General features: G+C 37.9%; 1 protein-coding gene across 3 annotated transcripts in view; it reads right to left on the bottom strand.

Moving 5' to 3' along the window:
* ATP2C1 (ATPase secretory pathway Ca2+ transporting 1) overlaps positions 1–26,046 on the bottom strand; it is a 49,147-nt gene that overhangs the window by 6,255 nt on the left and 16,846 nt on the right. For 2 of the 3 annotated variants that reach the window (XM_063303974.1, XM_063303975.1), the window contains 19 exons: positions 25,599–25,688; positions 23,509–23,544; positions 22,464–22,525; positions 20,709–20,817; positions 19,482–19,637; positions 18,848–18,916; positions 18,293–18,368; positions 18,112–18,178; positions 17,496–17,620; positions 16,022–16,119; positions 15,138–15,233; positions 14,965–15,054; positions 13,256–13,360; positions 8,137–8,293; positions 7,387–7,557; positions 6,486–6,583; positions 4,991–5,041; positions 4,444–4,610; positions 2,150–2,218 (listed from right to left, as the gene is read on the bottom strand). In XM_063303974.1, the coding sequence (XP_063160044.1) occupies positions 2,150–2,218; positions 4,444–4,610; positions 4,991–5,041; positions 6,486–6,583; positions 7,387–7,557; positions 8,137–8,293; positions 13,256–13,360; positions 14,965–15,054; positions 15,138–15,233; positions 16,022–16,119; positions 17,496–17,620; positions 18,112–18,178; positions 18,293–18,368; positions 18,848–18,916; positions 19,482–19,637; positions 20,709–20,817; positions 22,464–22,525; positions 23,509–23,544; positions 25,599–25,688 (1,892 nt within the window). The remainder of the gene's footprint in view (positions 1–2,149; positions 2,219–4,443; positions 4,611–4,990; positions 5,042–6,485; positions 6,584–7,386; positions 7,558–8,136; positions 8,294–13,255; positions 13,361–14,964; positions 15,055–15,137; positions 15,234–16,021; positions 16,120–17,495; positions 17,621–18,111; positions 18,179–18,292; positions 18,369–18,847; positions 18,917–19,481; positions 19,638–20,708; positions 20,818–22,463; positions 22,526–23,508; positions 23,545–25,598; positions 25,689–26,046) is intronic. The other variant, XM_063303976.1, reaches the window with a different exon arrangement.

The raw sequence follows: 26,046 nt of genomic DNA, 5'->3' as shown, positions 1-26,046 counted from the left end.
GTCAACATACCTGGAAGCTGCTAAAGTTGGGAAACACTAGTATATGGTATCAGAAGGATCCGCAGAAGCTGTAACTTTTTACTTGGTTCTTCTAATCTATGCAAATTATGGCCACTTTAAAAAAAAATCTAAAATGTTCCTGGTTTCTTTGTGTTGGACTCAGTGCAACACTGCCAAAATGCAAAATGTTTAATTTTTTAATCTAATAATTACTACACTGAAAGCATGTTTATCTTGCCCTTCAATCAAAAAAATCTACATTGGTTTATAATAATCAGTAATCAATATGTGTCCTCAAGCTCACAATAAATATAACCTCTAAACAAAGGAGAGGGGGGTCGTAAGAGGTAAGAAGAAAGGTGATGGTGGTGTCAGCTGTCTTGAAGCATGAAACAGTATTTATTTTCCTTTCTGAATCTATCCATGTTTGTAGTGCATCCACAGTCTACCCTGAGTTAATTCTTTTCTCCTTTCTGTAAGTGGGACTATGATTACACTGCTTCTCCTCCCCTCAGGGCAAGAGGGTTCCTCAGAAGCTTTTTTGATAGCACTTAAAGAAGTCAGGAGTTGACTCATAGCAGCTCACTTAAGTTATTTTCCAACATATATCCACTCCCTGTTTTCTTTAAGACTTATCATCAACTGTGAACAACATGCTTTCTCTCACGTGCACACATACCTACATAATTTTCAGTATTGAAACAAATAAAGCTTAAGCAGCAGAGGGAGTGGGAGGCTGGGTCAGCCAGGTATCACAAGAAGTTTCTAAGACAGAATGGTAGTTGGCTTCTCCATTCTCTGAATTCTGAGGTTTCATTTAGCACCCATAATTAATAAAACAACTAGCAGGAACAACTCATAATAAGTGGTAGCACTCTTCCATTTTACATACAAGCATTAATTAATATTCAGAGGGTAGTGTTGTTAGACAGGAACAAAAACAAGCAAGAAACTTATTTGTCAGAGGATCATCCCAGAAGCAATAGTTAATAGCTTCTGGAACATCTCCACTGCCATGGGTTGTATATGTGGCAGGGGGGAGGAATGATTTGTTGCCTAGCAATGGAGAAAGCACAAGCAGACACAGAGGAAATTGTTGTGGTGACTCTCTTATCTAAAGTAACACCGTCTTGAAGAGCAGAGTCTGGGAACGGAGCTGTAAAACTGAAGAGCTGTAAAACTGAAAGACGCTGGAAGCATTCAATTTCAAAAGGGAGGCAGGAAAACCCAATGGACTTAATGCGGTGGGCGAGGGAATCTGACTCACGTGTGACTTTGCAGGACAATGGACTGTATCTCAATAAAATATCTTTCCTATATCCCAAGAGGCTTGTGGTGAAGCTTATTAATATTGAGGTATCTGAACCTACGATCCTCACATTATTATACCTTCAAACTAACACATCTGCTGTGGCAAAACCTTCCATATATCAGCAGCATGAACACATACTGCAAAATACATGTTAGTCTTCAAGGTGTTATAAGTACTGCAACAAAATGTCAGTAGTTTTACACCATTTTCTGTCATTTTAAGAACATTGCTTAAGCAATAAAATGAGAAAAGAGCTTTGAATATGAAAACATCTGAGTTTATTAAGTTCCATATCAAGCAGTAATAGACTATCATGTGATAGGACCATGCCTACACAAAGTAGAAGTGGAAATACTTTGGAGGGCCTTACAGGCCCTATTCCTATAGAATCCATCTGCTGCAAAGCTTGGAAAATATGTGTCTTATGAGATAGATAAAATTATACAACTCTATGATTAGAAGCTGCAAAATCTATTTCATATCTGTTTAATCAATCCAACATTTAGTAATAAAAATAATTTATACCTAATTATTTCATGCAGTTTAAATATAGGTTGCTAAAATTAAGTTTCTACTGTGCAAATATTTTGTTCAAAATCTTATGTGCAACAAATTATACACAGATTTGAGCTGCCAGCTGCAGATATGACAGTGAATTTATTAGTTAGAATCATGACTAGGAAGCCTTGCAGTTAGGGCTGAAGAGCAAAAAACATGGCACAAAATACACTGCCAAATTCAATTTATTTCAAAATTAGTCATGCAAACATCTGTGCAAATGATCCTATAAACAAAATTTATAATAGGAAACATCTGACATTGTGCTTTCAAACTTACGTGCTAAGTTGAAATCTAACAAAATTTTTAATATTATTATAAATTCCTTTACCCTCTTCAATAGCAAACCTGAAATACAAAAACAAAGATAAAATGCTTAAAGAAAATGAACATTGAAGTAGATGGACAGCATCCTGAAAACTCAACACTTATGACAATTTAAGATATTTTAAATTCTATGTTGATCTAAAAAACCATATATATATATATATGAATTTGGTCTCTTTCAGCTACTGTACATAAAAGTCACCAAAATCAGAAGGAATGTGGTAGCATCATATATAACTAACTAATTTTATTAAAAGGCATAAGCTTTTGCCTGCTTTACTTGAGATTCATTGATGACCTTTTCATCATCTGGACCCATAGAAAATAATATCCCATCATCAACCCTAGCCTTTACCTGTCTACATAACAAATCCACTTCCTTGATGACACAGTAAAACTACACAATAGACACATAAACACCATGTTATACAGGAAGGCTACAGATGGCCATGCATATCTACATGCTTCCAGCTTCCATCCAGAACACACCTTTAAATCTATTGTTTAGAACCAAACTCGATGCTACAACTACATTTGACAGAGATGCTCAACTAATGGAATTATACCAGATGTTCAGTAGACTGAACTGCCCACCCAACAAGATCAACAGACAAATCAATAGAGCCAAACTGATTCCCAGGGAGGACCTATTAAAAAACAGATCACAAAAATCAAACAACAAAGCACCACTGGCTGTCATCTACAGCTTTACTTGAAGGCACTCAAACACTATATTAAGAAGCTACAATCCATACTAGATAATGACAACACACTTTCTCAGGCACTAGGTGGCAGATCCATACTTGTATGCAGACAACCAACCAATCTGAAGGAAATTCACAGATTCTCACAAGCAACAAACAACAGAACAATGATGCTAACAAGGGAATCTTGAATTTGAAGTCTTTAGCTTGCATCTGGTAATAACCCACAGTACAACTAGTGTGCAGCTAGAGATGCTATGGGTCTGCTGACATTACGTAGCATTTTCCTCCATTTTCATTTCTTGTGGGCCTAATATAGAACCCCAGCAAAAAACTCACACTTGCCCCCACATTTACACCAACAGCTTCATCATAAGCCCCCAAACTTTACATTAGATTAGAAGCACCTTCAGATGGCTTTTCTTCTAATGTGAGACATGCCGTTGTCTGCCAACAATGTTTCTTTGGATTCTATGTAGGACAAATAGGCCAGACCTTGCACAAAAGAATTAATGGAAACAAGTTTGACATAAGGACTCAAAACAAGGACATATAATATCATTTTAACCTCCCAAGGTATTCAGTACAAATCTCTAAGTAGTTACTTTGGAATAAATAAACTTTACCAGCACAATTGAACAAGAGGCTGCTGAACTCACATACACCAAAGATTTCAAGCTATCTCAGAAGGTCTCAACAAACACAATGGGTTTTTAACACATCACAATCATTAATTGACAAGGAATTTACTATTTGTCTCCAGATGTAACCTGCATCTCTATAACTACCCTGCCTTCCCCTCCCTTTCCTCTCCCCATCCCAATTTAAACTTTGTATCAGTTTAGCAACTCCATGCATCTGATGAAGTGAACTGTGACTCAAAACACCTTATGCCTTTTAATCAATTGTGTTAGTCTGAAAAGATCCTACCAGATTTCTGCTCATTTTTGGCTAACACAGACTACCATGGCTATTCTCCTATGTCATAAAAGTCACTATTATTTCAGTTTTTCAACAAAGTTTCAGAAAGTAAAAATATAATGTCAAGAATGGTATAGATGGCCCTATCATAACATTTGCTCCCAATGTTGTGTGTCTGTGTGTGTTAAATACATTTAATTTTTTAAAAATTAACTTGAGTAGTTCCACTGGAAGAGCTTCAAAATAAAGATTACAGAAGTAAAATGACATTTTACTTCATGTTGCCCAACCATGAATTTCCATGTTTATTAGAATATTTATTATTATTTATTTATTATTTTAGTAATATAGTTTTATCTGTGCAATAGAATAGAGAATGTTAGAGATAAGTCTTTTAAAACCTGATGCACTGAAAAATCTTTATTTTATCCATATCTATTTTTCCTCCTCCTCCTTGTGAACAAACATCAGAGATAAATAATTTTTCTTTTGAGTATTCTACTTGATGATTTTGAACAGGACTGTTCTATGGAATGTCAATTACTTGTCTAAACAAATGACACTATGCAGGTAGTAAAATTATTATGTAGCATGCAGAATGGCCCTATAATTCAAACATACATTATTGTTTGAAAGTCATCATCCACCAGGATCATATCAGCTGCTTCTTTACAAACATCAGTGCCAGTCTGCCCCATTGCAACTCCAATATCCGCAGCTTTTAGTGCTACAGCATCATTCACTCCATCGCCTGTCATAGCAACTACTGCACCATTATTTTGAAGTGACTAAGGGAGAAAAAAGACCACCTCCAATTAGGTCAAAACATTTTACTAGTCTAAGGTTTTATAATGAACATGTGCTTTTAAATGTTGCCTGCCTCCTTTTATGAAGCAGAAGACTTCATGGCTCTCTCTTGGACACACATATAAGTCTATTAGCATTTTACCAAACCTTATCATTTAATTTCGTTTTCTGAAATCTATTACATAAATACTGATTGGCTTAAACCAGTGTTTCAAGGAAAACATTTTAATTTTAATTGTCCCAGACCACTTTTAATGTTGCCATTTAACCTGAATAGCAGCATTCTCTTGAAGAGCTCTAAAAAAATTCAGCTGGTCATTTTTTGAATTAGAGAATGTTTGTTTTGAAAGCAGATACATACCTTAACAATTTTCAGTTTATGCCTGGGGCTGGCTCTGTAGAAGACTGCTACCTAAGAGGTGGAAACATTAAGGTTTCAACTATTGTAAAAGTTAGGCTTTACAATATTAACCTCTTGCCTACAGAGCCATGCAAGTAAGAAGACAGATGTGGAATCCTTGGTGCTCTCTGAGCTTGGTTGTTTGCTTGCAGACATTTCATTACCTGGCTAGGTAAGAGTGCTACTGAGTGTGGGGCTTGCTCCCTGTTTATATACAGTAGCTTGCCCTGCCAGTGTCGGGGGGAGGGTCTGGTTTTCTTACCCACTAGCACTGATGATGTTACCTAGTCAGGTAATGAAATGTCTTCAAGCAAACCACCAAGCTCAGAGAGCACCAAGGACTCCACAGTTCAACCCTGAGCTACAGATATTCTCTTCTATAAGAAAACAGCTGAGCAGAAAAGGAAAGAATAGTTTTCCAGCAACAAATATTCTACTTCTTTTTCTCCTATTACATTCATATGGTCTACCTAGTCTCCCTCACTCCCCCCAACTTCTCCTTATTCTCTCTTGCAGTGCACTAAAATGGCTCCAGTAAAAAAACGAATTTTTTGTTAAATGCCCCCAAACCCTACAATGATACTATTTCCACTTTCAGGGAATACTTAAAGGGAGAATCTGCTCACTAGAAAATCTATGTGATTCCATACAATGAAAAGAAAATTTTAGAGTCAAGTAAGCCCACTGAGATTTTTTCATTATTAAAAAAAACTAAACAAGGCAAAATGTAAACCAGCACCCTTTATCAAATTGCAAAGCTTGCTTGCAAATCTATAATTCAGAACACAAACTCAGCAAATAATCCAATCATATTATGCTTCCATACATTACTCCAAAGACCTTCCAGGGAAAAGAGCAGGCTTGGGGTGTAAATTGGGGTTATAAAAATTATACAGCAATAGCACTTAGCACTTGGTAAAAATTACACAGTGATAGCATTTAGCATCCACAGGTGTGTAAAGAAATAAAAAGAAAGACAATGCTGCTTTCTTTCTGTAAAATAATATGGAATCATAGTCACCTTATGGCATGCATTATGTAAAGCAAACAAAAACCCTGATAAACCAATCTAAGTTATACTGAAATATATGTAAAAAAATTCCTTAGGTAATATAAGAACAGTATCCTCCAGGTAAAGAGAGGATACTTTACATTTGCACAATTTTGTCAAATGTCACTTTTTTCTGTAAAATTTTGTGTTGCATTACTGAAACTAATGTTGAAAGAGAACATGCAACCATGTTTATTTGTTTCATACCTTCTAACAAAAAAATCAGCAGCTATAAGGAAGTGTGACAATTATGTTTTAGCTCTCTAATTAGGTTGTTATACATTAATAGTATAAGCATCAGCAGTTTATATAGTTTCTTAAATTATAAAGAACTGAAATCTACTAGTGTACAAACTCAAGAATTCTCTACTCTCCAAAACCACTTCCCCTCAATATAAAATTAACCTTAGGTGCTATTTGTGAAAGCTGCTGTATATCCAGTGTGTCTACTTCTTCACCCGAGATTGACTGAGAGTTTTTGGAATACAATCCCAAGCGACTGGCTAGGAAAAAAAAGAAAGAAAGTAAAATTACTTGGCTATTACAATTAAAGGACACCGTGGACTTGGATACAGTAGAATTGCTAAATTCTTAGTAATCATTCTGTTAGCTACTCATATGCATAAAGACACTGCAAATGCACATTGTACTATAGCAATGGGTGTAGGTATACTGTATGTGGGTGTGGGTGTGCATACACACATACATACACTTCAAATTTGTGTTTGAAATGTGAACAAGTAGGGACATTTTGTCATGTTTGGTGGATGTGTAAAAAAGCCAGAAAATTTTGGACTGAATATTGTACACACACTGATTCAGAGGATTTTAAAGATTAATATACAGTACAACTGAGACCAGAGGTTTTTCTTTTGGGATTGATGGACAAACAGTTGGAAAAAAGTCATGGAACTTTGTTTTTGTACATGATTAACTGCAGTGAGATTATTGTATGCACAAAGATGGAAAGATCTGGCACTACCCACAATGGAAGAATAGTTTATGAAGATGATGGAACTTGCTGAGATGGCTAAATTGATTTCTTTGATCAGAGAAAAGACAGTATGTATATTTATTGCTGACTGGAAACCCCTTATGGACTTTTTGCATAAAACAGAAAAAAAATGAACTTATAATTTATGGTTTTGATGATTAGACAGGAGAGATTATAGAAAGAAGAGTTATATTGTAACCACAGAGTAACCAGTTTCAAAATCAATGGAAAACTCACATGTTAATATACGTTTGTCCTGGTAAAATAATTACTAACAAAAATTCACAGAAGGAAAAACACGTCTGTTCATACCAATGGCAACTGCAGTCTCCTGGGAATCCCCAGTGATCATTTTTATTGCTACTCCTGAAGTAATCAGCGCAGCAACAGCTTCTTTTACACCAGTTCTAGGAGGATCAATAATTCCAACCAGACCCAAGAAGGACAGCTGTCCAAGCTCAGGACCAGAAGCTAAAGCCAGAACTTTCAAAATAAAGGAAACAGTATTGTTAGCTGTGCCACTGACTTAAGACAACAGAAAATATATAGTCACTTTTCTTCAATTATGAGAGGAAGAACATTGATAGAATATTATTGTAAAATGCACAGATGCCTGAACATGGTATCTCAGAGGCTTCAAAAGTTTCCAAAAAATAGTTTTTATTTATATAACTAATCAATTAATGTCAATATAACAAAAAATGTGTTTTCCTAAACTGTGAGGGAAATTATTACGAAGATGCATATTTCTGTTCTCCTTCTAATTTAGTAATCCTCTTTAATCTAAAACTTCACTTTCATACAGCGTTTAGTCAGACTTACTTTAGGTATTCAAGACTCAATTTTGAATACAAATACATAAGATGGTGCTATAAACTAGTTCCCTGATTAAATTGAGACTTAAATACTTTAACTTATTCTACTTCAGCTCATTCCCTTTCTATATTCTGGGGACAAATACTAAAATGACATTGCTACTGTATGGAACAGGCTTTCTCAGAAGACATTTGTTTTCAAAACACAATCCTCAGGTATGGGCAGAATCATGAGTCATAGCATTACCTCTAAGTCCTGCAGAGCCCATAGATGCTTTCTCTTGCTGATAAAGATCTCTCTGTTGTTGGTTAAGTGGTAAGCTGTGCCCTTTGTTATTGTAAGTTGTACAGTATCGAATCACTTCCTCATAAGCACCTTTCATAAAGCAAACCTCTGGTTTGTCCTAAAAGAACATTTATTTATTTATTTATTTATTTATTTATTTATTTATTTATTTCAGTTCTATACCATCCCAATCATTCTCTGGGCAGCTTGCATAATAAAACCATCAAAACATAACATAAATCATAAAAATGTAACAATAGAAATGCAGCAACTAAAAAAAGCACCCAAACAAACCATTCTAAGGCTGATAACCTAGTCTTCTAAAAGAATAATCTTAACTTACTTCAGAAAGATTAAATAGGAGCTCTCCTGACCTCGAGGATCAGCTCTTCCAGGGCTGCCAGACAAAAAGATTGCCTCTAGAATCCAGACCCCTCACTTCTTGAGGGCCAGGAGCACACAGGAAGCCCCTGACCCAGCTTACATGCCACAGATGATCATATTTTACGTAGAGCAGATGACCCCTCAGATACCTAGGACTCAAGCCATAAAAGGCTATATAGATAATAACCTGAAGTTTGAATAGTAACCCCAAAACCTACAGGCCACCAATGTAGTGCCTCCAATATAAATGTTAACTTGCTAAAGGCTTTTATCTATCAGCAAGTAGGCAGCTGCATTTTGTATCAAGTGTGGTTTCCCAATAGTCTTCCATGATAGCCTTAAGTAGAGTGAATTACCATAATCCAAACATGAGGTAGTTGAGTGTGTAACTATAACTAGTACATTTTGTTCCAAAACTGATTGGAGTTGGTGCCAGCTATAGACAAGAAAAGGTTCCCCTAGCCATAACCTCTACCTGCTGCTGAATACTCCCCAAAATATACAACTTGCTCCTTCAGGGAGATTATGACTATATCCAGAATCAATACTGGAACTACCATGGTGCTTCTGAACAAACATCCACCCTATTTTGCTGAGATTCAACTGGGCTTGTTTTTTTCTATCTGTCCCTTCACAGCCTCCAAATTCTGAATTACTACTTCTACATCTTTAGCTTGGTCCAGAATGGAGCTGTATGGCTGGGCATCATCAACATACTGATGACACCTTATCCCAAACTGACAATCACCTCTCCCAGCAGCATGATATAGATGTTAAATAAGATGAGAGACAAGGCCAGGTTTGTGGCACCCTGCAAAGAAATGGCCAGGCACTTAACCTCTTATCCCTTATCACTGCCAAATGAAACTGCCTGCTAAGGAAGGAGCAGAACCACTGTAATACAATGATGCCCTCAATTTTTAATCCCTGCAAGAGCTCCAGAAAAATAATATAATCAAGAGTGCTGAAAGCCGCATTCTCTTCATCAAGATCCTTTTGCAGGTCATTCATAAGAATAACTTATGCAGATTCTCTCCCCTACCAGAGGCATGCATAGTGACTGAAAAAGGTCAAGATAATCTGCTTCAATCAGGTTCCTCTTTAACTGGGTGCTTACCACCTTCTCCAGACCTTCCCAAGAAAAGGAAGGTTGGAAACAGGGAGGTAGTTGTCACTTGATTGAAGGACAAATTCAGGAAGGAGTGTATCATCATCTTTTTCAAGGCAACTGGCACAACCCCTTCCTTTAAAAGAACATTCACCACCTCTGAGATTCAGGGACTCACCCCCTTCTTGGGAGCTAGTCAGCCAGGAGGAACAGGAATCAAATGCATAAGTGGCTATCCTCATGCTACAGTGGGTCCTGTCCACTTCCTCAGAGTGCAAGACGAATTAAAGGAATCTCAGATAATCTCCCAAGATTATCGAGTCATATCATTGGATTCTGTCCACATCATACCCAGCTCCAAGCATATGTGATTAAACGTCTAACAAACAATCGACAGCAGCCAATAGTCACTCATTCCTCCTTCCCTCCTCCAACAGGAAGCCAATCACATTAAACAAGGCTGCTAATGATCCCAGGCAACTAATGGACCCAGTAGGGTTTCAGAGGGAGCTGGGGGTTATACCCGGGGATCTGCTGCATGGTCCAGCAGAGGCCCTGGCTGCCGCCTGGAATAGGGAGGCAGCCGGGGCCTTGGACAGGATCGCGCCTGTGCGGCCTCTCTTATCCCATCAAACCCGACACTCCCCGTGGTTCACAGAGGAGCTGAGGGTTCTGAAGAAGACTAAGAGACTCCTAGAGTGCCGATGGAGGAAGACAAAGACCGAATCTGACCGAACACAAGCTAGAGCGGCTATTAAGGCCTACCTTGTGGTGGTAAGGGCGGCGAAACGCCAGTATTCCTCTGGTCTTATTGCATCCGCAGAATGCTGCCCGGCGGCCCTGTTCAAGATTACCCGATCCCTTCTGGGGAAAGGGGACCTAGAGATCCATCTTCAGGGCTGAGCTGAGGAGTTTTCCAGGCATCTGCAGGATAAAATCGCTCAGATCCGCTCCAAGTTGGACTCTGAGCATGAGGCAGTATCTGGGGAGATACCCAGGGAACGTTCTTGCCTTGTTATCTGGGAACAGTTTGATCCTGTTGGGCCTGAGGAAGTGGACAGGATCCTCTGGACTGTAAACACCACCACTTGCCAATTAGATCCATGCCCCTCCTGGTGGTGAAGGCAGCTCGGGAGGGGACATGTGGTTGGGTCCAGGCGATGATAAATGCATCTTTGAGAGAGGGGGTATTTCCGGTAGCCTTCAAGGAGGCGCTGGTGCGCCCCCTTCTCAAGAAACCATCGCTGGACCCCAGCATACTGGATAATTTTTGCCCAGTCTCCCACCTCCCCTTTTTGGGGAAAGTGGTTGAGAAAGTGGTGGCGTTGCAGCTCCAGAGGATCCTGGATGAAACAGATTATCTAGACCCCTTTCAGTCAGGTTTCAGGCCCGGTTATGGGACGGAAATGGCATTGGTCACACTTATGGATGATCTCTGGCGGGAGCGGGATGGAGGCAGTGCATCCATCCTGGCTCTTCTTGACCTCTCAGCGGCTTTCGATACCATCGACCATGGTATCCTTTTGGGGTGACTCAGGGAGTTGGGGGTAGGCGGCATAGTCTTGCGCTGGTTCGCCTCCTTCCTCCAGGGCCAGTCCCAGTCGGTGTTGATAGGGGAGGAGAGATCGGCCCCACGGCCCCTTCTTTGTGGGGTGCCGCAGGGATCAGTACTCTCCCCTCTCCTTTTTAACATCTACATGAAACCGCTGGGTGAGATCATTCATCACCATGTGATGAGGTATCATTAGTATGCTGATGATACTCAATTGTACATCTCCATCCCACGTGAAGTAAGTGACACTGTGACCACCCTTTCCAAGTGTCTGGGGGCTGTGGGGGCCTGGATGGGGAACAACAGGCTTTGACTGAAACCTAGTAAGACGGAGCGGCTGTGGATTGATGGCACCTTGTGTCCTAGGAACTTGTCATCTTTAGTGCTGGATGGGGTCGCACTGCCCCAGACACATCCGGTGCGTAACTTGGGGGTCCTCTTGGACTCACGACTCCTGCTCAAAGAGCAGGTGGCAGTCGTGGCCAGGAGGGTCTTTGTGCAACTTTGTGTTGTGCACCAGTTACGCCCTTTCCTGGACCGAGAGGCCCTCCGAACAGTCACTCATGCCCTGGTTATCTCCCATATAGATTACTGTAATGCGCTCTACATGGGGCTACCCTTGAAAAATATCCGGAAGCTACAGCTGGCCCAGAATGCGGCCGCACACACAATCTTGGGTGCTCCAAGATTTGCACACATAACACCTTTGTTGCATGAGCTGCACTGGGTCCCAGTTTGCTTCTGGGTCCAATTCAAGGTGTTGGTTATCACCTTTAAAGCCTTACATGGCATGGGACCAGGATATCTGAGGGACCATCTCATCCCTATTACATCAACCCGCCCATCCGGTCATGCAGGGAGGGCATGTTACAGGCCCCATCTATAAAAGAATTCCATCTAGCGGGGTCTCAGAAGTGTGCCTTCTCTGCTGTAGCTCCCGCCCTTTGGAACATCCTTCCCCCAGAGGTGAGACAAGCCCCCTCGCTCCTGGACTTCCGCAAAAGATTAAAGACCTGGTTTTGTAGGCAGGCTTGGAATGGGAGGGCAAATAATTACACCTGTGCACTTTCCCACACTCAGTAGTGCCTGCCCATGGCACCTGCCCACTGCCCTGCAGCACCCACACACCTACCCACCTGCCTGTAGCTCTCACCCACTGACCTGCTTGCCTGGAACTCCTGCCTCTTCCCACTTAATGACCTGCACAGTCCTGTGGTTATGACAACAACCAGGTCTGCCAGGATTGCCATCACTAAGCAATGCAGTCACATGACATGGCACTTTACAACCACATCACTTAGTGTTGGAAATTCCAGTCCCAATTGCCGTCGTAACCCAAGGAACACCTGTATTGCTTCTCCATCATTTAACTTGAAGAACTGAGTTTTTTTTAAAGAGAATATAAAATGAAAACACAGACTTGCAATACACAGGACTCTTAAGAGGAATTACATCCTGTTTCTTATCCTCCCTTTTATTGTATTATGTTTCTTATTATTTTCCTACAAGTACATTCTGCCTTTCCTCTAGGGAGCTCAAAGCGGTTCCTCAGAGCAGTCTTCATTTTATCCTCTCAACAATGACCCTCTGCATTAGGTTGGGCTGAGAGAAAGTAACTGTGCAAAAGTCACCCCCTGAGCTCATGTCTGAACTGAGATGTGAATCGTCTCTCCAGGCCAACATTTTAATCATTCTCCCATACTAGTTCTCGTACTTGTTTATCAACAGCATCAGAGAGCACAACAAACCTTCCCCCCAAAGCTTTTTTTTTTCATTTAATTAAACCACACTGGGACAAGTGATACATTGTTACAAGGCTGAAAACGCTGCAAAATTAGACATATGCCAGTTACACATCAGCTCAGCTGGATTTACTTATAGTTACAGTTTCTTTTTCAAGTAATTATGCTTACAACATTACCTTCACTCTAAGTTCTTCTCCTGTGTACACAGGAGCAGAATGCTATCACTGCATGTTATAAAAATAGGTTGAAGGAAAATAAGAAATCCTACTGAAAATTCAGTAATGGGCATACCTGTTGGGTTCTATGTACACACTTAACAGCCATCCATTTTTGCTCAGAACTGAAAGGATATTCTGCTTTTCTTATGTAATCCTGCTGGATTCCATCTAAACCCATCTATGAAAACAAAAGACATTATCAATTCTTCTAACCTACATCACTGTTCTATTTCCTTCTGGCAATACATAACCTACTCATATACCCTCTCTCTTTATATCATCTACATACTAAGCTCCATTTATTTCTTTCAACTGTGTTCACAATGTTTACTTTTAATTTCCCTTTAGTACTTTTTCTTAGCAAAGGTTATAACTATAGTTAGATAGTCCACTTTCAATTTCTTTTCAGTAAAATTTCTTAGCAAATGTTAGAAAGAGTCACTCTATCTATTTTTTCCAAATTCTCTAGGTGCTCCACCAGAATTACACAGAATCCAGACATGTTTTTTGTGAAAGGGGGGGGGCAATTTTAGCAGAGCCAAGAATTACTGTTTAATTGTTTATGCAGATAAACAATCCCTGTCACCAAACGTTATACTTTGATTAAAAGAATCTAAAGTTGAAATAATTGTACATTAATTATAAAAAATTTAAACAGAATATAACTGAAGTTTTGCATAACAGAAGCAGCATTCACAAGGCCCAACCTTAAAACATTTGGGTAAAAGAACTTTTGGTGGTTCTTTTAAATAAGCTACAATCCTATAAAGACTTCTCTAATTGTCAAGATGCTATCTTATGGCAAGAAAAAGCAACTGAAAATGTTCCAGATTAAAAATCCTTTTACAGAATTGTTACAGAACAAAAAAGTATCTTCACATTGTTGGTTTCTTCAGCATCTATATTTGAACATACTCTGAACTCTACTACACCTGTATTCAATTAAATACACATCAGATTTCCACTTGATTCTTCCATTCTATCCATAGCGTACTTTCCGATATTGCCAATGCCCATAACCAAGTCACCAGATAATTTTTCTTTTTTTAAAAAATATACTAGTGCCTAAGCTATAGAACAGTTAATATAGAAGGTTTTACTAATTTTAGAACCATTTCAAATGCTAGACCTCAGAATCATCAACTATTCATTAGACCTCAAACAACATCTTAACTGATTCATTAGTTTACAACCACCTAGAAAAATGGAAATTAAAAGCTCCTGTTTTCAAAATTTCATGGACAAATCTATATGAATCAATAAAAATGGCTGGAATTTGAAATTTTGGTATTTTGATTCCCAAAACTGCCAAATATTTTGGGATTATATAAAAGAATAATCAGAATAAAAGGACTTTTTATGGCTCTTTCTATGCCTATTCACCACCAGAAACTGCTAGTTCAGAATAAGCTTCTGAAATTGGATTTTATTCACTAGATTGCATTATGTATTTATTTATGGTCTTTATATAATATGCGTTTATATGCACATATATTACTTTGTCTTGCATTGCTTCATCTTTCATAGTAGGCTTCAACTAATAAAAACTTATATTACAATACCTTTGTTAGTCTAACACAGTGTTTCTAAACCTTGAGAACTTTAAGATGTGTGGACTTCAACTCCCAGAATTCCCCAACCAGCATGGGAGGTCTAACATATGTGTCCAAAACAACAATAATAATAATACAATCACAGCTCACCATAAACACTTTTTTGGAATACATATCATCCTATAGTTTTATATTAATATCACCCCTATTGCTTCAGTGCACTTCCTACCTTCATAGCAAGCGCAATTAAAGCTCCTTCAGTTGGTTTTCCCATTAAAGTGTTGTTTCTGATTATAGCATCATTGCACACACACCCAGCCTATGAAAGAGGAAAACAAATGTTACTGTAATAAACAAGTGTCTCTATTTCAGAAGATAGTAGTTTTCCTATGCAAGGCTTACCTCAACAATTCTGCCAATAGATGATTTGCTAAATCCATGAACAACATCACCTTCAACAATGACTTCTCCAAATCTGTTATAGCCCACTCCAGTAACCTGGGACAAAATAATCAGCACAGTTATCACAGCTGCAGCTGTCATGAGTAAGGATGGCGAGCAGGGGGCTCCCTTCCAGACTGTTAAGCACATGCGTAGCACTGAGGAATTGGTGAACCATTCCAAGAGGCACAGATTGGGACCGCCTTAACCTGCGGGGTTTATATGGCTGGGTTTTTCCCACGCTTGTTCAGTTTGTTAGGATTACTGTTATGTATTAGCAATAAACATTAGAGAACAGTTCCCTGTCTCAGAGTGTTTCCTGGGAGTCAGGACAGCAGCCATTTGTTTATTTTTTCACCCTTATGATCTTAAAAATTATGTAAGAAAAGTAGGGGTGATTTGTGAAACATTAACCCTTAGTCTTCCCTAAAAGGCATGATTCAGTTTGCCTGTTATAAGACATTACAGAACCTGCAGAAAGAAATGCTTTGGTTATTGTTATTGAAACAGATGGGGGGTTTAAGGGCTTTCTTCACAACCTCTCCCTCTCTGAATCAAACGAATATTTTCTTCAATACCCCAATTTCCGGAATAATTTCTGCACTGAAGACTTCTTAATCTGTGATACTTAACTAGAGCATTTCCTCTTCCATAATAATAACAGCCATTAGTATACATATACAGTTTTGAAACAACCATCCAATAGCTACTGAAACCAGTTTTCTCTAATAACAACAAGCCCCTAGGAAAAAAGGTTTAAAGCCAAGGTTTAAAGTTTTCAGAACCGTTAGACTTTAGTAAACAAAGAATACCTGTCACTGATGCTCACATTGATTATCACATACCTCAGCATGTAGTTCATCTGCTGTGAATATATGAGTAACAGTCATTTCATTTTTTGTCAGAGTGCCAGTTTTATCAGAACAAATCACATTGCAACATCCTGAAAAGCATAAATGATATCATCACATAATAGCTTTGCCAGATTTGGACAAAACAATGGAATATAAGAGAAGAATCTCTGTCCAGAATCCAAAATAATAGGAAAGAATCTTTGCTTAAGCCTATGATAGGAAACCTCCTAAAATTGAAGCCAACCTGTGGCATCTCACAGGCCTACTCTAGACGCTCAGGCCAGTTCATCTCTAAAAAGAGGCCCAATCTCCTTCCCCAAAGTTTTACCATAATTAGTGCTGGAGCTATCCTTTCAGGTTCCAACAGGAACAATTGCAAGGGAAGCAGGTTTCACCATTCTGCACCTCTGTCCATGGGGAAGGACTGGGATGGCCAAGCTGACAAGCACTGCCTGCAGGTGCTCTGGATGAAGGACCTGAGAGTATTGCTCTGCAACAGCCACTATGTGCCTTTTCCACTTAGGAAGACAAAGGCTATCACGAACCAGCTCCAAAGAAAGAGACATTTCAAAGTACTTTTGGATCTTTTAGTGGCTCCTCCCCGTGACCTGGATGATTACTTTTGGAGTGGAGCTTTGGGTTGGGGCCTGACCTAATGACATACTCTGGGCAGCAAATGGATACTGGCTCTTAGGCCCAAATCTATTCCTGACTCCTGGATTTAGCTAAGGCAAATAAACAGGAGATCATCCATTTTTCTCCGATGAACATACCGAATTCTTTCTTTTTTGCCAGACCAAACATTTTGTCTGTTTGACATAGACTTCAGCCGTCAGACAAATATTTGTCATTCAATTCAATGCTTTGATTTTAGAACTGCTGTTTCAATTGAAATAGCATAAATGAAGGGAGCTAGACATCTCTCTCAAGGAAAAGTTCCACAACCTCTGATCATATGAATACAGCAGGGTTTCCATTGCTCTTCTAAAAGTTAGACAGGTTTTCCATCTGTGTAGATACTATACACTGTACAATGCAGTGCATACAATTAAAGCTCTTTTTAAAACGGTCCAAATGTTTGGCCGGGACCAACAGCCACACTGCTGAATTCTGCACCAGCTCAACGCATTATGTTTGCTCTTCCAAAAACAAGGGCTAATCACTGAACTACATTCCCAGCTTAAGCCTGCCATTTCAACTGCATGCAGAATATTTCTTGCAATTTTTAAACACAGTAAAAGTAGAATATTTACAAATACCTATAAAAATAAGACACTTACTATTCCAGAAATATAAGGGTTAATTTTTACAATAATTTATAATTTGCTGTAATGGACACTTTGGATATGCTGGGGCACTGCCTTCTGATCCACTGACATGTCATTTACACTCAAATTGTTTTGATATACATTTTAAATTGTCCCTAGTTATTTACAGAAGTTTTACACATTATAGTTAACCTTACCTAAAGTTTCAACAATTGGCAATTTTTTGACAATAGCCTGTTTCTTAACCATTCTCATGACACCAAGAGCCAGTGTGACTGTTACAACAATCGGAAGACCTTCTGGGATGGCAGCAACAGCTAAACTGCAATATTAAAAGGATGTGTGAATTAAGTTGTGTGCCAATATTACATGCAGAAAAAAAGTATTACTTATAAGCCTAAATTAAAATGGAGCACTGACACATTTCATGAAGAACTGCATTCAAAGAGGAGTGGGGAGCTGACCAGTGTTTTGTTTTTTTTCAAATTGGAGGTCTCTAAAGCAGAAGAGCTGCAATAACTCTGGCAAGCATATTTGTTGATCCAGAATCAATGCAAGCAGCACTGCCTAACGCTGAGATGTTTGCTGAGGTCACCACAACTCCCACAACTCTTCTCTGCTATATCTCTGCAAGCTAAGAGTTTAACAGTGTAGATGCAAAGTTAAGATTTTTTACACATTTGCACAGGGACAGAATCTACCCAATACCTGGCAGTACTGAATATAAGTTCTATGTTTCATGAAGAGTTCTTTAGGCTGTGGCATCTGTTTTTGCATACAGTATAGTAAAGACAGAATATTTAAGAAACTTACCTGACACCAATGGTAAACATGTCAAGGATATGTTTTCCTTGCAGCCAGCCAACCAACATAATTATTCCTATAAAAAATAAATAGAACTTTTAAACATCAATCCTTGTCCTAATGTTAACTCCCCTTCCCACAGTCAGTATGTCCAAAACATTAACACTCAACAACTTAACTGATATCTTACCAATTATACCAAAAGAATACAAGGAAAGCTGCTTCCCTAGTAGATCCATGCTCCTCTGCAAAGGTGTCTTTGGTGCCTTCATTAAAAAAAAAAAAGAAAAATATTGTCAGGCTGATATCAATAAACTCACTCAATTTGCATAATTGTTTCATATTCATTGAAATGTATGATAAAATTAACAGGATAAAACCATTTTAAAGAACCCCTTAGAAAAGCCCTACACTTCTATCTAACAGTTGCCAATTCATTCTTTTCCTCTTCTGTCAGTATTTTCTAAAAGGGCTACTATGATATGAAAGAAATACAGGCTTAAGTCCTAAATCTTAAAGAATCTAAATTCAGGCTAGTACCCACTTCAAATTTATTACAATGTGTGGACTCATTTCCGTATTAAAGCATCCATATGCTATGTTATAAAAGGTTTTAAGAGTATTGATATTAGCCTGGCATGCAAGTTTGAAATTATTCAGCAACAGTAAGTTTCATGAAATCATTTTTGCATATGTAATAGTCAGTCAGGGTTTATAATAATATTATTCTGGAAATGCTACTTACTTCTTCTGCTTGCATCATTTTGAAAACCTCACCAAACTCAGAGTTTTCGCCAGTTCCAATAACTATCCCCTACAAAACAAAAGCAAAAAAATTAGAAGTAAATTGTTCAAATTCCTTCACCCAGGAAGTCAGCCTGGTTTATCAAAGTTTAAAGTTTTGAAAAAATAGGGACAAGTACTCAGGGACTCTGAACAGTTAAGGCAGGAGTAATCTATGTTGATTGAATCTCAAAATACATTTTTAGGAACATAAGAAATATACTGCAAAATGTAATTGAGGTTGGTCTGGTCCAGTATTCTTTGCAAGAATCCCAGCAATCAAGAGAAAATAAGTGACACCACAGAATCTGACATACAGAGATTGGTTTAAGCACTTAATTCCATTAATTTAAGCACTATTCATAATATAAAGATATACTTCAATTGTTATGATTCCATCTTAATTAAAAGAAATAGTGTAATACAAGTGTTGTGAACAATTCATTTTCCAACACTATAATGTTACAAAACAGGCAACTGAAAGAATTTATAATATATTTTCCAGTACACAATGTAAAGACAATATTTATAAATACATATTATATATCTGACCTAATTTTTTAGCAATTAATTTGGTATCCTTTGATGAAAAATACCTTGGCTTTTCCACATCGAACCAGTGTTCCCATAAAAGCAATATTGCTTCTTGATGTGAGATCTCCATTCGTAGCAGCTGGTTGGGGAGAAGTGCATTTAGAGCAAGGAGTTGTCTCACCTGTCAAACTCGATTCGTCAATAGAGAGATCAATAGCCTTTGAGAGCAAACAGATAAAATTAAAAAGTTGTATTACACATTCTACCTTTAAAGTGGTAGTGGCTGTATTCAGTAGCTTGAGACTTTTCTATTGGGGGACAAGGCACGCTTAGCAGAATGGAGATGTTGCTTAAAGAAAGCCATTTCATTTGAAGTGCCCAAAGATGTTACAATTATATTATACAAGGATTCTAGGGTAACTTACTTTAGGTTTCATCTCCCTGATTTTATATTATTAACAAACCATACCACAGAAACAACAGGAAATCTGATAAGATTAGCATGTAGAATCCAGTTAACACACTGCTTTGGGGAAACAAATCCCATCTTTGAAAGTATTTCACTTGCCTAAGAGGAATAAAATACGTAATAATGCTGTTAGGAAATTTACAATGAATTAGCCCTTTAAGATGATTGAATTACTCAAAATTAAAATTAACTATTTGAACTTCTTGGACTGATAGTGAAATCTCGATGTCATGAGTAAGGATGGCGAGCAGGGGGCTCCCATCCAGGCTGTAAAGTGCATGCGTAGCACTGAGGAATTAGGTAGCCATTCCAAGAGACACAGATCGGGCCCGCCTTAACCTTTGGGGTTTATATGTCTGGGTTTTTCCCACGCTTCTTCAGTTTGTTAGGATTTTCCTGTTATGTAGCAGCAATAAAACACTAGAGACCTGTTCCTTGTCTCAGCGTGGTTCCTGGCTGTTAGGACACTCTACAAACATTCTGACTTGAAATATAAATTATATCTGTTGAAAACAATCAACAATTAACTCATCCAACCATCCTAAATTAAAACCTTAGGTAAACATCACTGTTCCCCAGTTATTTACAAAAATAATCACATGCGATATTTCCAGTCCCATAAACCACCCGATGAAAAAGTATACAGCAATGAAATATCAATAGTCACGAAGTGGGCATAAGATAGCTTCTTCTCTTACAGTTTTACTTGATATAATATAGCATTCAGCGATTAAAATTAGCTTATGAATGTATATTATTAGAAGTTTAAAGAGAAGTCAGTTCTATTATTTACTAAATCACTGAGTCATTGACTTCATACCTCAAATAGGCGCAAGTCTGCAGGAACTCTGTCTCCCACTGATAGGCAGACAGTATCTCCAGGAACCAAGTCTCTTGCAAATGTATGTTCTACCCTCCCTTCTCGAACACTGGAGAGACACAAATAGATAAAAACCCAGTAGAATATATTATTTCTTCAAATTTATTTTCAGAGTTAAAAAGGAAATACCTCCAAATTTAATAGCTAAATAAGACCAACAATTTAACATCATTCCCACCCTGATGGCATTCCATAAAGTCCTAAAGACCTGTACAGCAATGGTATGTGGGAATAACCTTGGGAGACAGGAAGAAGAGCCACAGACTAGACAACCATCATACAAAAGGTATCTCAGTCCAAAGAAGCAGAGGAGATCTAGGAAGCGTTTCAGAAGGGACCCTCCCTAGTTTTCCAGAGAGTAAAAGGAAAGGAGGGAGGCATACTTTCACACTTGCAAGACTCTGTTAAAGTAATCTTACAATAAAGATAGAGCTAGTATTCATTGTTGTCCTCCCTGTCTGGACTACCTCAAAGGGCTAACAAGACCTGGTTATTTTCCAAGGCCTTGGGTTAAGGTGGTTGGAACACGTCAGATATGTTTGCATGTGTGGGTGTTGTTGGCCAGATTCACCATTTTGTTCTTTTTCCCACCTTTTTAATAGTTTTTTTTTACAATATCTACTTATATTGTATCTTCTACCTTGTTTGGTTTTATTGTGAGCCGCCCAGAGCCGCCCTAAATTGAATAAATTAAATTAAAATAAAATTCAAGTTGTAATTTTCCACTAGCTGTTATGTCTAGCTAAAATTTGCTTGATTTGCTTTACCAAACATCTTCCCTTGCAGATGTTCTTTGTTCCATTTCAAGCAGAAATTGAGATTGAAGATCATCAATATGGGCAGGAATCAAAATGCAAGTAGGTATTTTGTCCTCTTTTATTAAAGGTCTTTTGAAATTTGTACTATAACTATTGAGTGCTGAGAAGATACTTGGGTTTTTGCACAACTATTTTTTTCACATTTAGCATTTGCCAGATTTTTAATGAAATCTACCGTACAGAATTAAACCTATGGTCAGGTGGAGCCTTATAGAAACTCTATGAAAGATAATTTAGAGGAGGCTGGACTAAGAACAGGCTTGAGTGGGCTCATACTCAGTTGACGGAATTTAAAGTATGCATGTCTGAATCCAGGTGAGTGAACTTAACAGCCACAACTCCAGCAAGTTGTTTATACATAAATGAGAAAAAGCTCAAAAAATATATTTGAAAGACTGCATTATTTATTTATTTATGTAATATAATTATGAAATATCTCTCTGCTCATATGCACCCAAGACAATATATTTAAAACAAAAAATGCAGCATATCACAGATAGTACTCCCAACAACCACCCCTGAAAAAATAGGCTATTTTTCAACAAACAAAATAGATTCCCCCTCAAAAGGACCAGTTATTATTGGGTGTCTCAAAAGTGTCTGCGTTCACTATCTTTCAATGACACATGAACATAAAACCCTGTCAATTAAAGAACCCCTGTTTGTGATTTATTTACTAAGATTATTTTATACTACTCATTGTAATCTTCAGATAGGATGACATTTTATAATTAAAGTGAAAACATCAAAATAATTACTACCAGACAGAAACCAGTTCAAATAAATCACAGGTTCAGCCATTTGTCACAATATGAAATTAGGAGTTCATCTTCAGACACATCACTGACATCTAAAACCAGAATAAGCTACCCCTTACCAGTGGCATTCTGGAGGTACAAGTTTACTCAATTCTTCAAGAGATTTTTCTGAACGATATTCCTGCAAGTACACAGCATGAAATCAGAGACCAGACTTCGGTATACGCATAAGATTTTTGCATAGCTGTGATTCTGTTGATTTCTGTTATTTTACACATGTGCAAAATTGTTAAGAGATTTTTTTTTAAGGGCTGGGGTTAAGTTATCTGCATAATATTCCAATCTTTGTGCCTCCTTTCCCTCCCTCCCTTGTAGTGGCTCATCCTGGGTCAGCCCAATCATGAGAGCCATGTGACTCCTTCATGGCAGCTGGCCACCTTCTTTGGAGCAACTGGTATGGCTGGTGATGGAGGGAACTGCCCAGTTCATCACATGTGACTCACACTGACTTCTCCACTTCAGAAGGCTCTTCCATAATCTGGGTAAAGAGGCCAATTGATCACACTACTACTGGGATGCTACTACTGCCTCCAGAAGATCAGTCATGATTCACTTTAATTACTCCACAGGGTCTATGGGCCGCATTAGCATCCAGTGGCATAATCGAGAGATGACATCCAGTAGTTTTGCTCAGCACTAGTGTCCTGTGTGGCCTCTTGATCATGCACAGTAGATACTACTGCAGTTTGTACTATGTGCCTATTACTAGACATACGGTATATACATACTCAGAGATTCAGCTTTATATCAAATAGCCTGTATCAGAAATAGGTATATCAATACTTCTCCAGTTGTGAGCCCTATCCCAACGTATTTATTAAGAGGTTGCAGAAGGAAATTCTTCTTTTCTAGGGATTTCTTTATTTCAGCAGGCAAAATGTTGTTATTATTGTACAGATAAGGTTAGTCCCTCATGTCCTTTGTATCCTGCTGAATATATATTTCAGTAAATATTTCTCTTCTCGAATATGTATAAACACATTAAGAGGAAAGAAAATAGAAAAGAATCAACTTACAAACAGACTCCTAAATGTTTTAATTGGCATAACAATAGTAAATACTCAACAAATAGTGGCTGGAGTGAAGCAAATGAGAAATTCTTACCTGAACAAAGGCAACTGTAACAACAATAAGTATTGCCTGTATGAAAGAAGACAAATACTACTGAGAATTTCTTTTTAACATATAAAGAAAAAATGCAGGTTAGATTCTATTCAGAGAACAAATTCATGCAATAATCTTCCATTTATTTTTATTTTTAAAAAAATCTAATTATCTAAGAGATACAAACCAAACTTGAAAAGCAGGCAACTTCACTAAAAAACTTAGAAGTCCATTATTACTGAATCAAGTGAAAAACTAACTGTATACCAGTATGTAAAAGAACAGAAAATCTAATAAATTAATTCTGGAATCTTTTAGCCTACATTATTCACATACTGTCTTTTTTGTTAACTATCTCAAACTCAACTCCATTTCAAATACGTTTGAGTTTTCTCCAATGTGTCTAAAGATATTTTTAATGCAAAAGACAAAGTTAGGGACACACCTTTAATGGATGTATAAAATGAGAACCAAAGCATTTTTCAAGATTTTTATTCCTTGCCAATCTCCAGACCAAGACTTGTTCCTCTGATTTATCTAGTATCATTTCCATTTAGGTTCAAGAAGACATTTGAAGAAACTGAAAATATCCCTATTTCCTCCTTTTGTGCTACCAATATTTCTTAAGCCACTTTAAGTTATGGGCTGTAATTTAATTCGATAATTTAGGTATAACTTTTAGATCCAAAATGTTAATACTATGCAAAACATTCATCTATGAACCATTCCATGCATGGTTCCAGATTATCCGTGTTAAGACTGAAAGCTCTTGGTCCAGACATGGACAGAAGTATTAAGGGAGAGGGACAGTAAGTAAAAGTCAAGGACATTGGTATCTGCTCATGCCAAGTAAGAGAAGGAAGGGAAAGGAACATTATGAGAAGATGAGGAAGGCTGGTTGGATAGCCCTGCCAATGTCCTTAGCTTCAACTTCATCATATCCAATTGCCTTTGGGCTTCCTTTTCTCATCTTTCCTTAGCTACTGCTAATATCTTTGACTTCATAAGGGGAGGTAGGAAAAGGAACACGCTGGGAAGACTGGAAGGGTGGGGCAAACACATCAGTTGGAAACTACACACTTGAAGCCAAGGTAAGGAAGGAAGAAGGCATGACCTGGAAACATTTGGCTGGGGTGGGGAGAGGCCAGGATGGGCCAGTGAAATATGCTGCACTTAAAGTCAAGAACATCAGCAATGGTGGCCAAGGGGAGATAGTATACTGGCAAGACTGGCAGCCAGGCTGATGCATAGATAATGCAGAGGAGGGGAAAGATAGGCAAGGCACATCAGCCTTGCCTGACTCATCCTGGTAAGTTCTAGACTTGGTTTAAATTATATCCAAACACTATTGTTTACAGAGCTTCCATTTTAACAAGTGTGTTATTTAACAGTACCTTAAACAGCTTTGTCTTATACAGGAGAATCAGTTAAATTTTCAGAAAAAAGGAGAGAACAAGAATAAAGTGTCCACTGCTTTTACTGTGTAGCTCCATACAAACAGTTAATATATCATTATGCAAAGGAAGAATATTGTTACATGAGAGGAAATGTGGATGCACAGAGAATTTGTTTCTCTTTAAATTTAAAACCTCACAATGGGAACAGTAAAAAAATATTTTTAGTATATTTAGTCTTCACTTGGAAGACAAAGCCCACTTTGCCATGCATACAATCCAAAGGCATTCCTCAAAGTACTAGATATACTGTACCATCTTAATACATGTCCGGTCTTTATAAACAGAGAAAACTGAGCAGAGACAATTTCTTAAAGCCAGTTCAAAATGCATGTTTCAGTTAAAACATACATTATGCAGAAAGGACAAAACAATTTTGGATGGCAAGCAATGCAAAGCAATTCCATTTGATCTAAAGCAAATAACTGGAAAAAAAATTAGCTCAGCATAACTAATACATACATACAGAGGGTTGTGTTTATCTAAAGCATGGATATGAAGCAGTGGCCCTCCAGATGTTGCTAGAACTACATTCCTCATCATGTATGACCACTGCCCATGGTGGGTAATGCTGAAGGAATTTAACCATAGGCCAGATTCTACCCTCTTCATTTAAATGCAAAACAATAATCTTACCACAGTGATACTGACGGCATCATCAAATTGATGCATTATAACACTGATGACTGCAGAAGCCAGGAGGAGCATAATGAGAGGATTTTTAAACTGCAAAGAAAAGGAAGACAATTTTTTTCAGAAATATTTTGGAATAAATAAAAAAAATTCCTTTCCCCAGTCCCTCAAAAATTAAGCATGACATCTTCTGTGGAAAGATGTAGCAGGCAATAGCTCCCAAATCACAATGCCTCAAAAGGGAGGTCCTTAAGTGATACTATTAAAAATGTTAAAAATGTAATAGTGCTGAGTTTTAACACCTTTTATTAATCAAATTTAATTAATACAACATCTCAAAATATTTGAAGAAAAAAATTATATGCACCTTTGTTATAAATCAGGGTTTGATTTATAAATACAGCCCTCAAAAATATTGTGTAAATATTTATTTAAATAAACTTTGAAAGAA

This window comes from Candoia aspera, chromosome 4 (assembly GCF_035149785.1).
Source record: "Candoia aspera isolate rCanAsp1 chromosome 4, rCanAsp1.hap2, whole genome shotgun sequence".
Taxonomy (NCBI): Eukaryota; Metazoa; Chordata; class Lepidosauria; order Squamata; family Boidae; genus Candoia; species Candoia aspera.
Note: the sequence above shows the minus strand (reverse complement) of the source record. Positions and strands in the feature narration are given on the sequence as shown.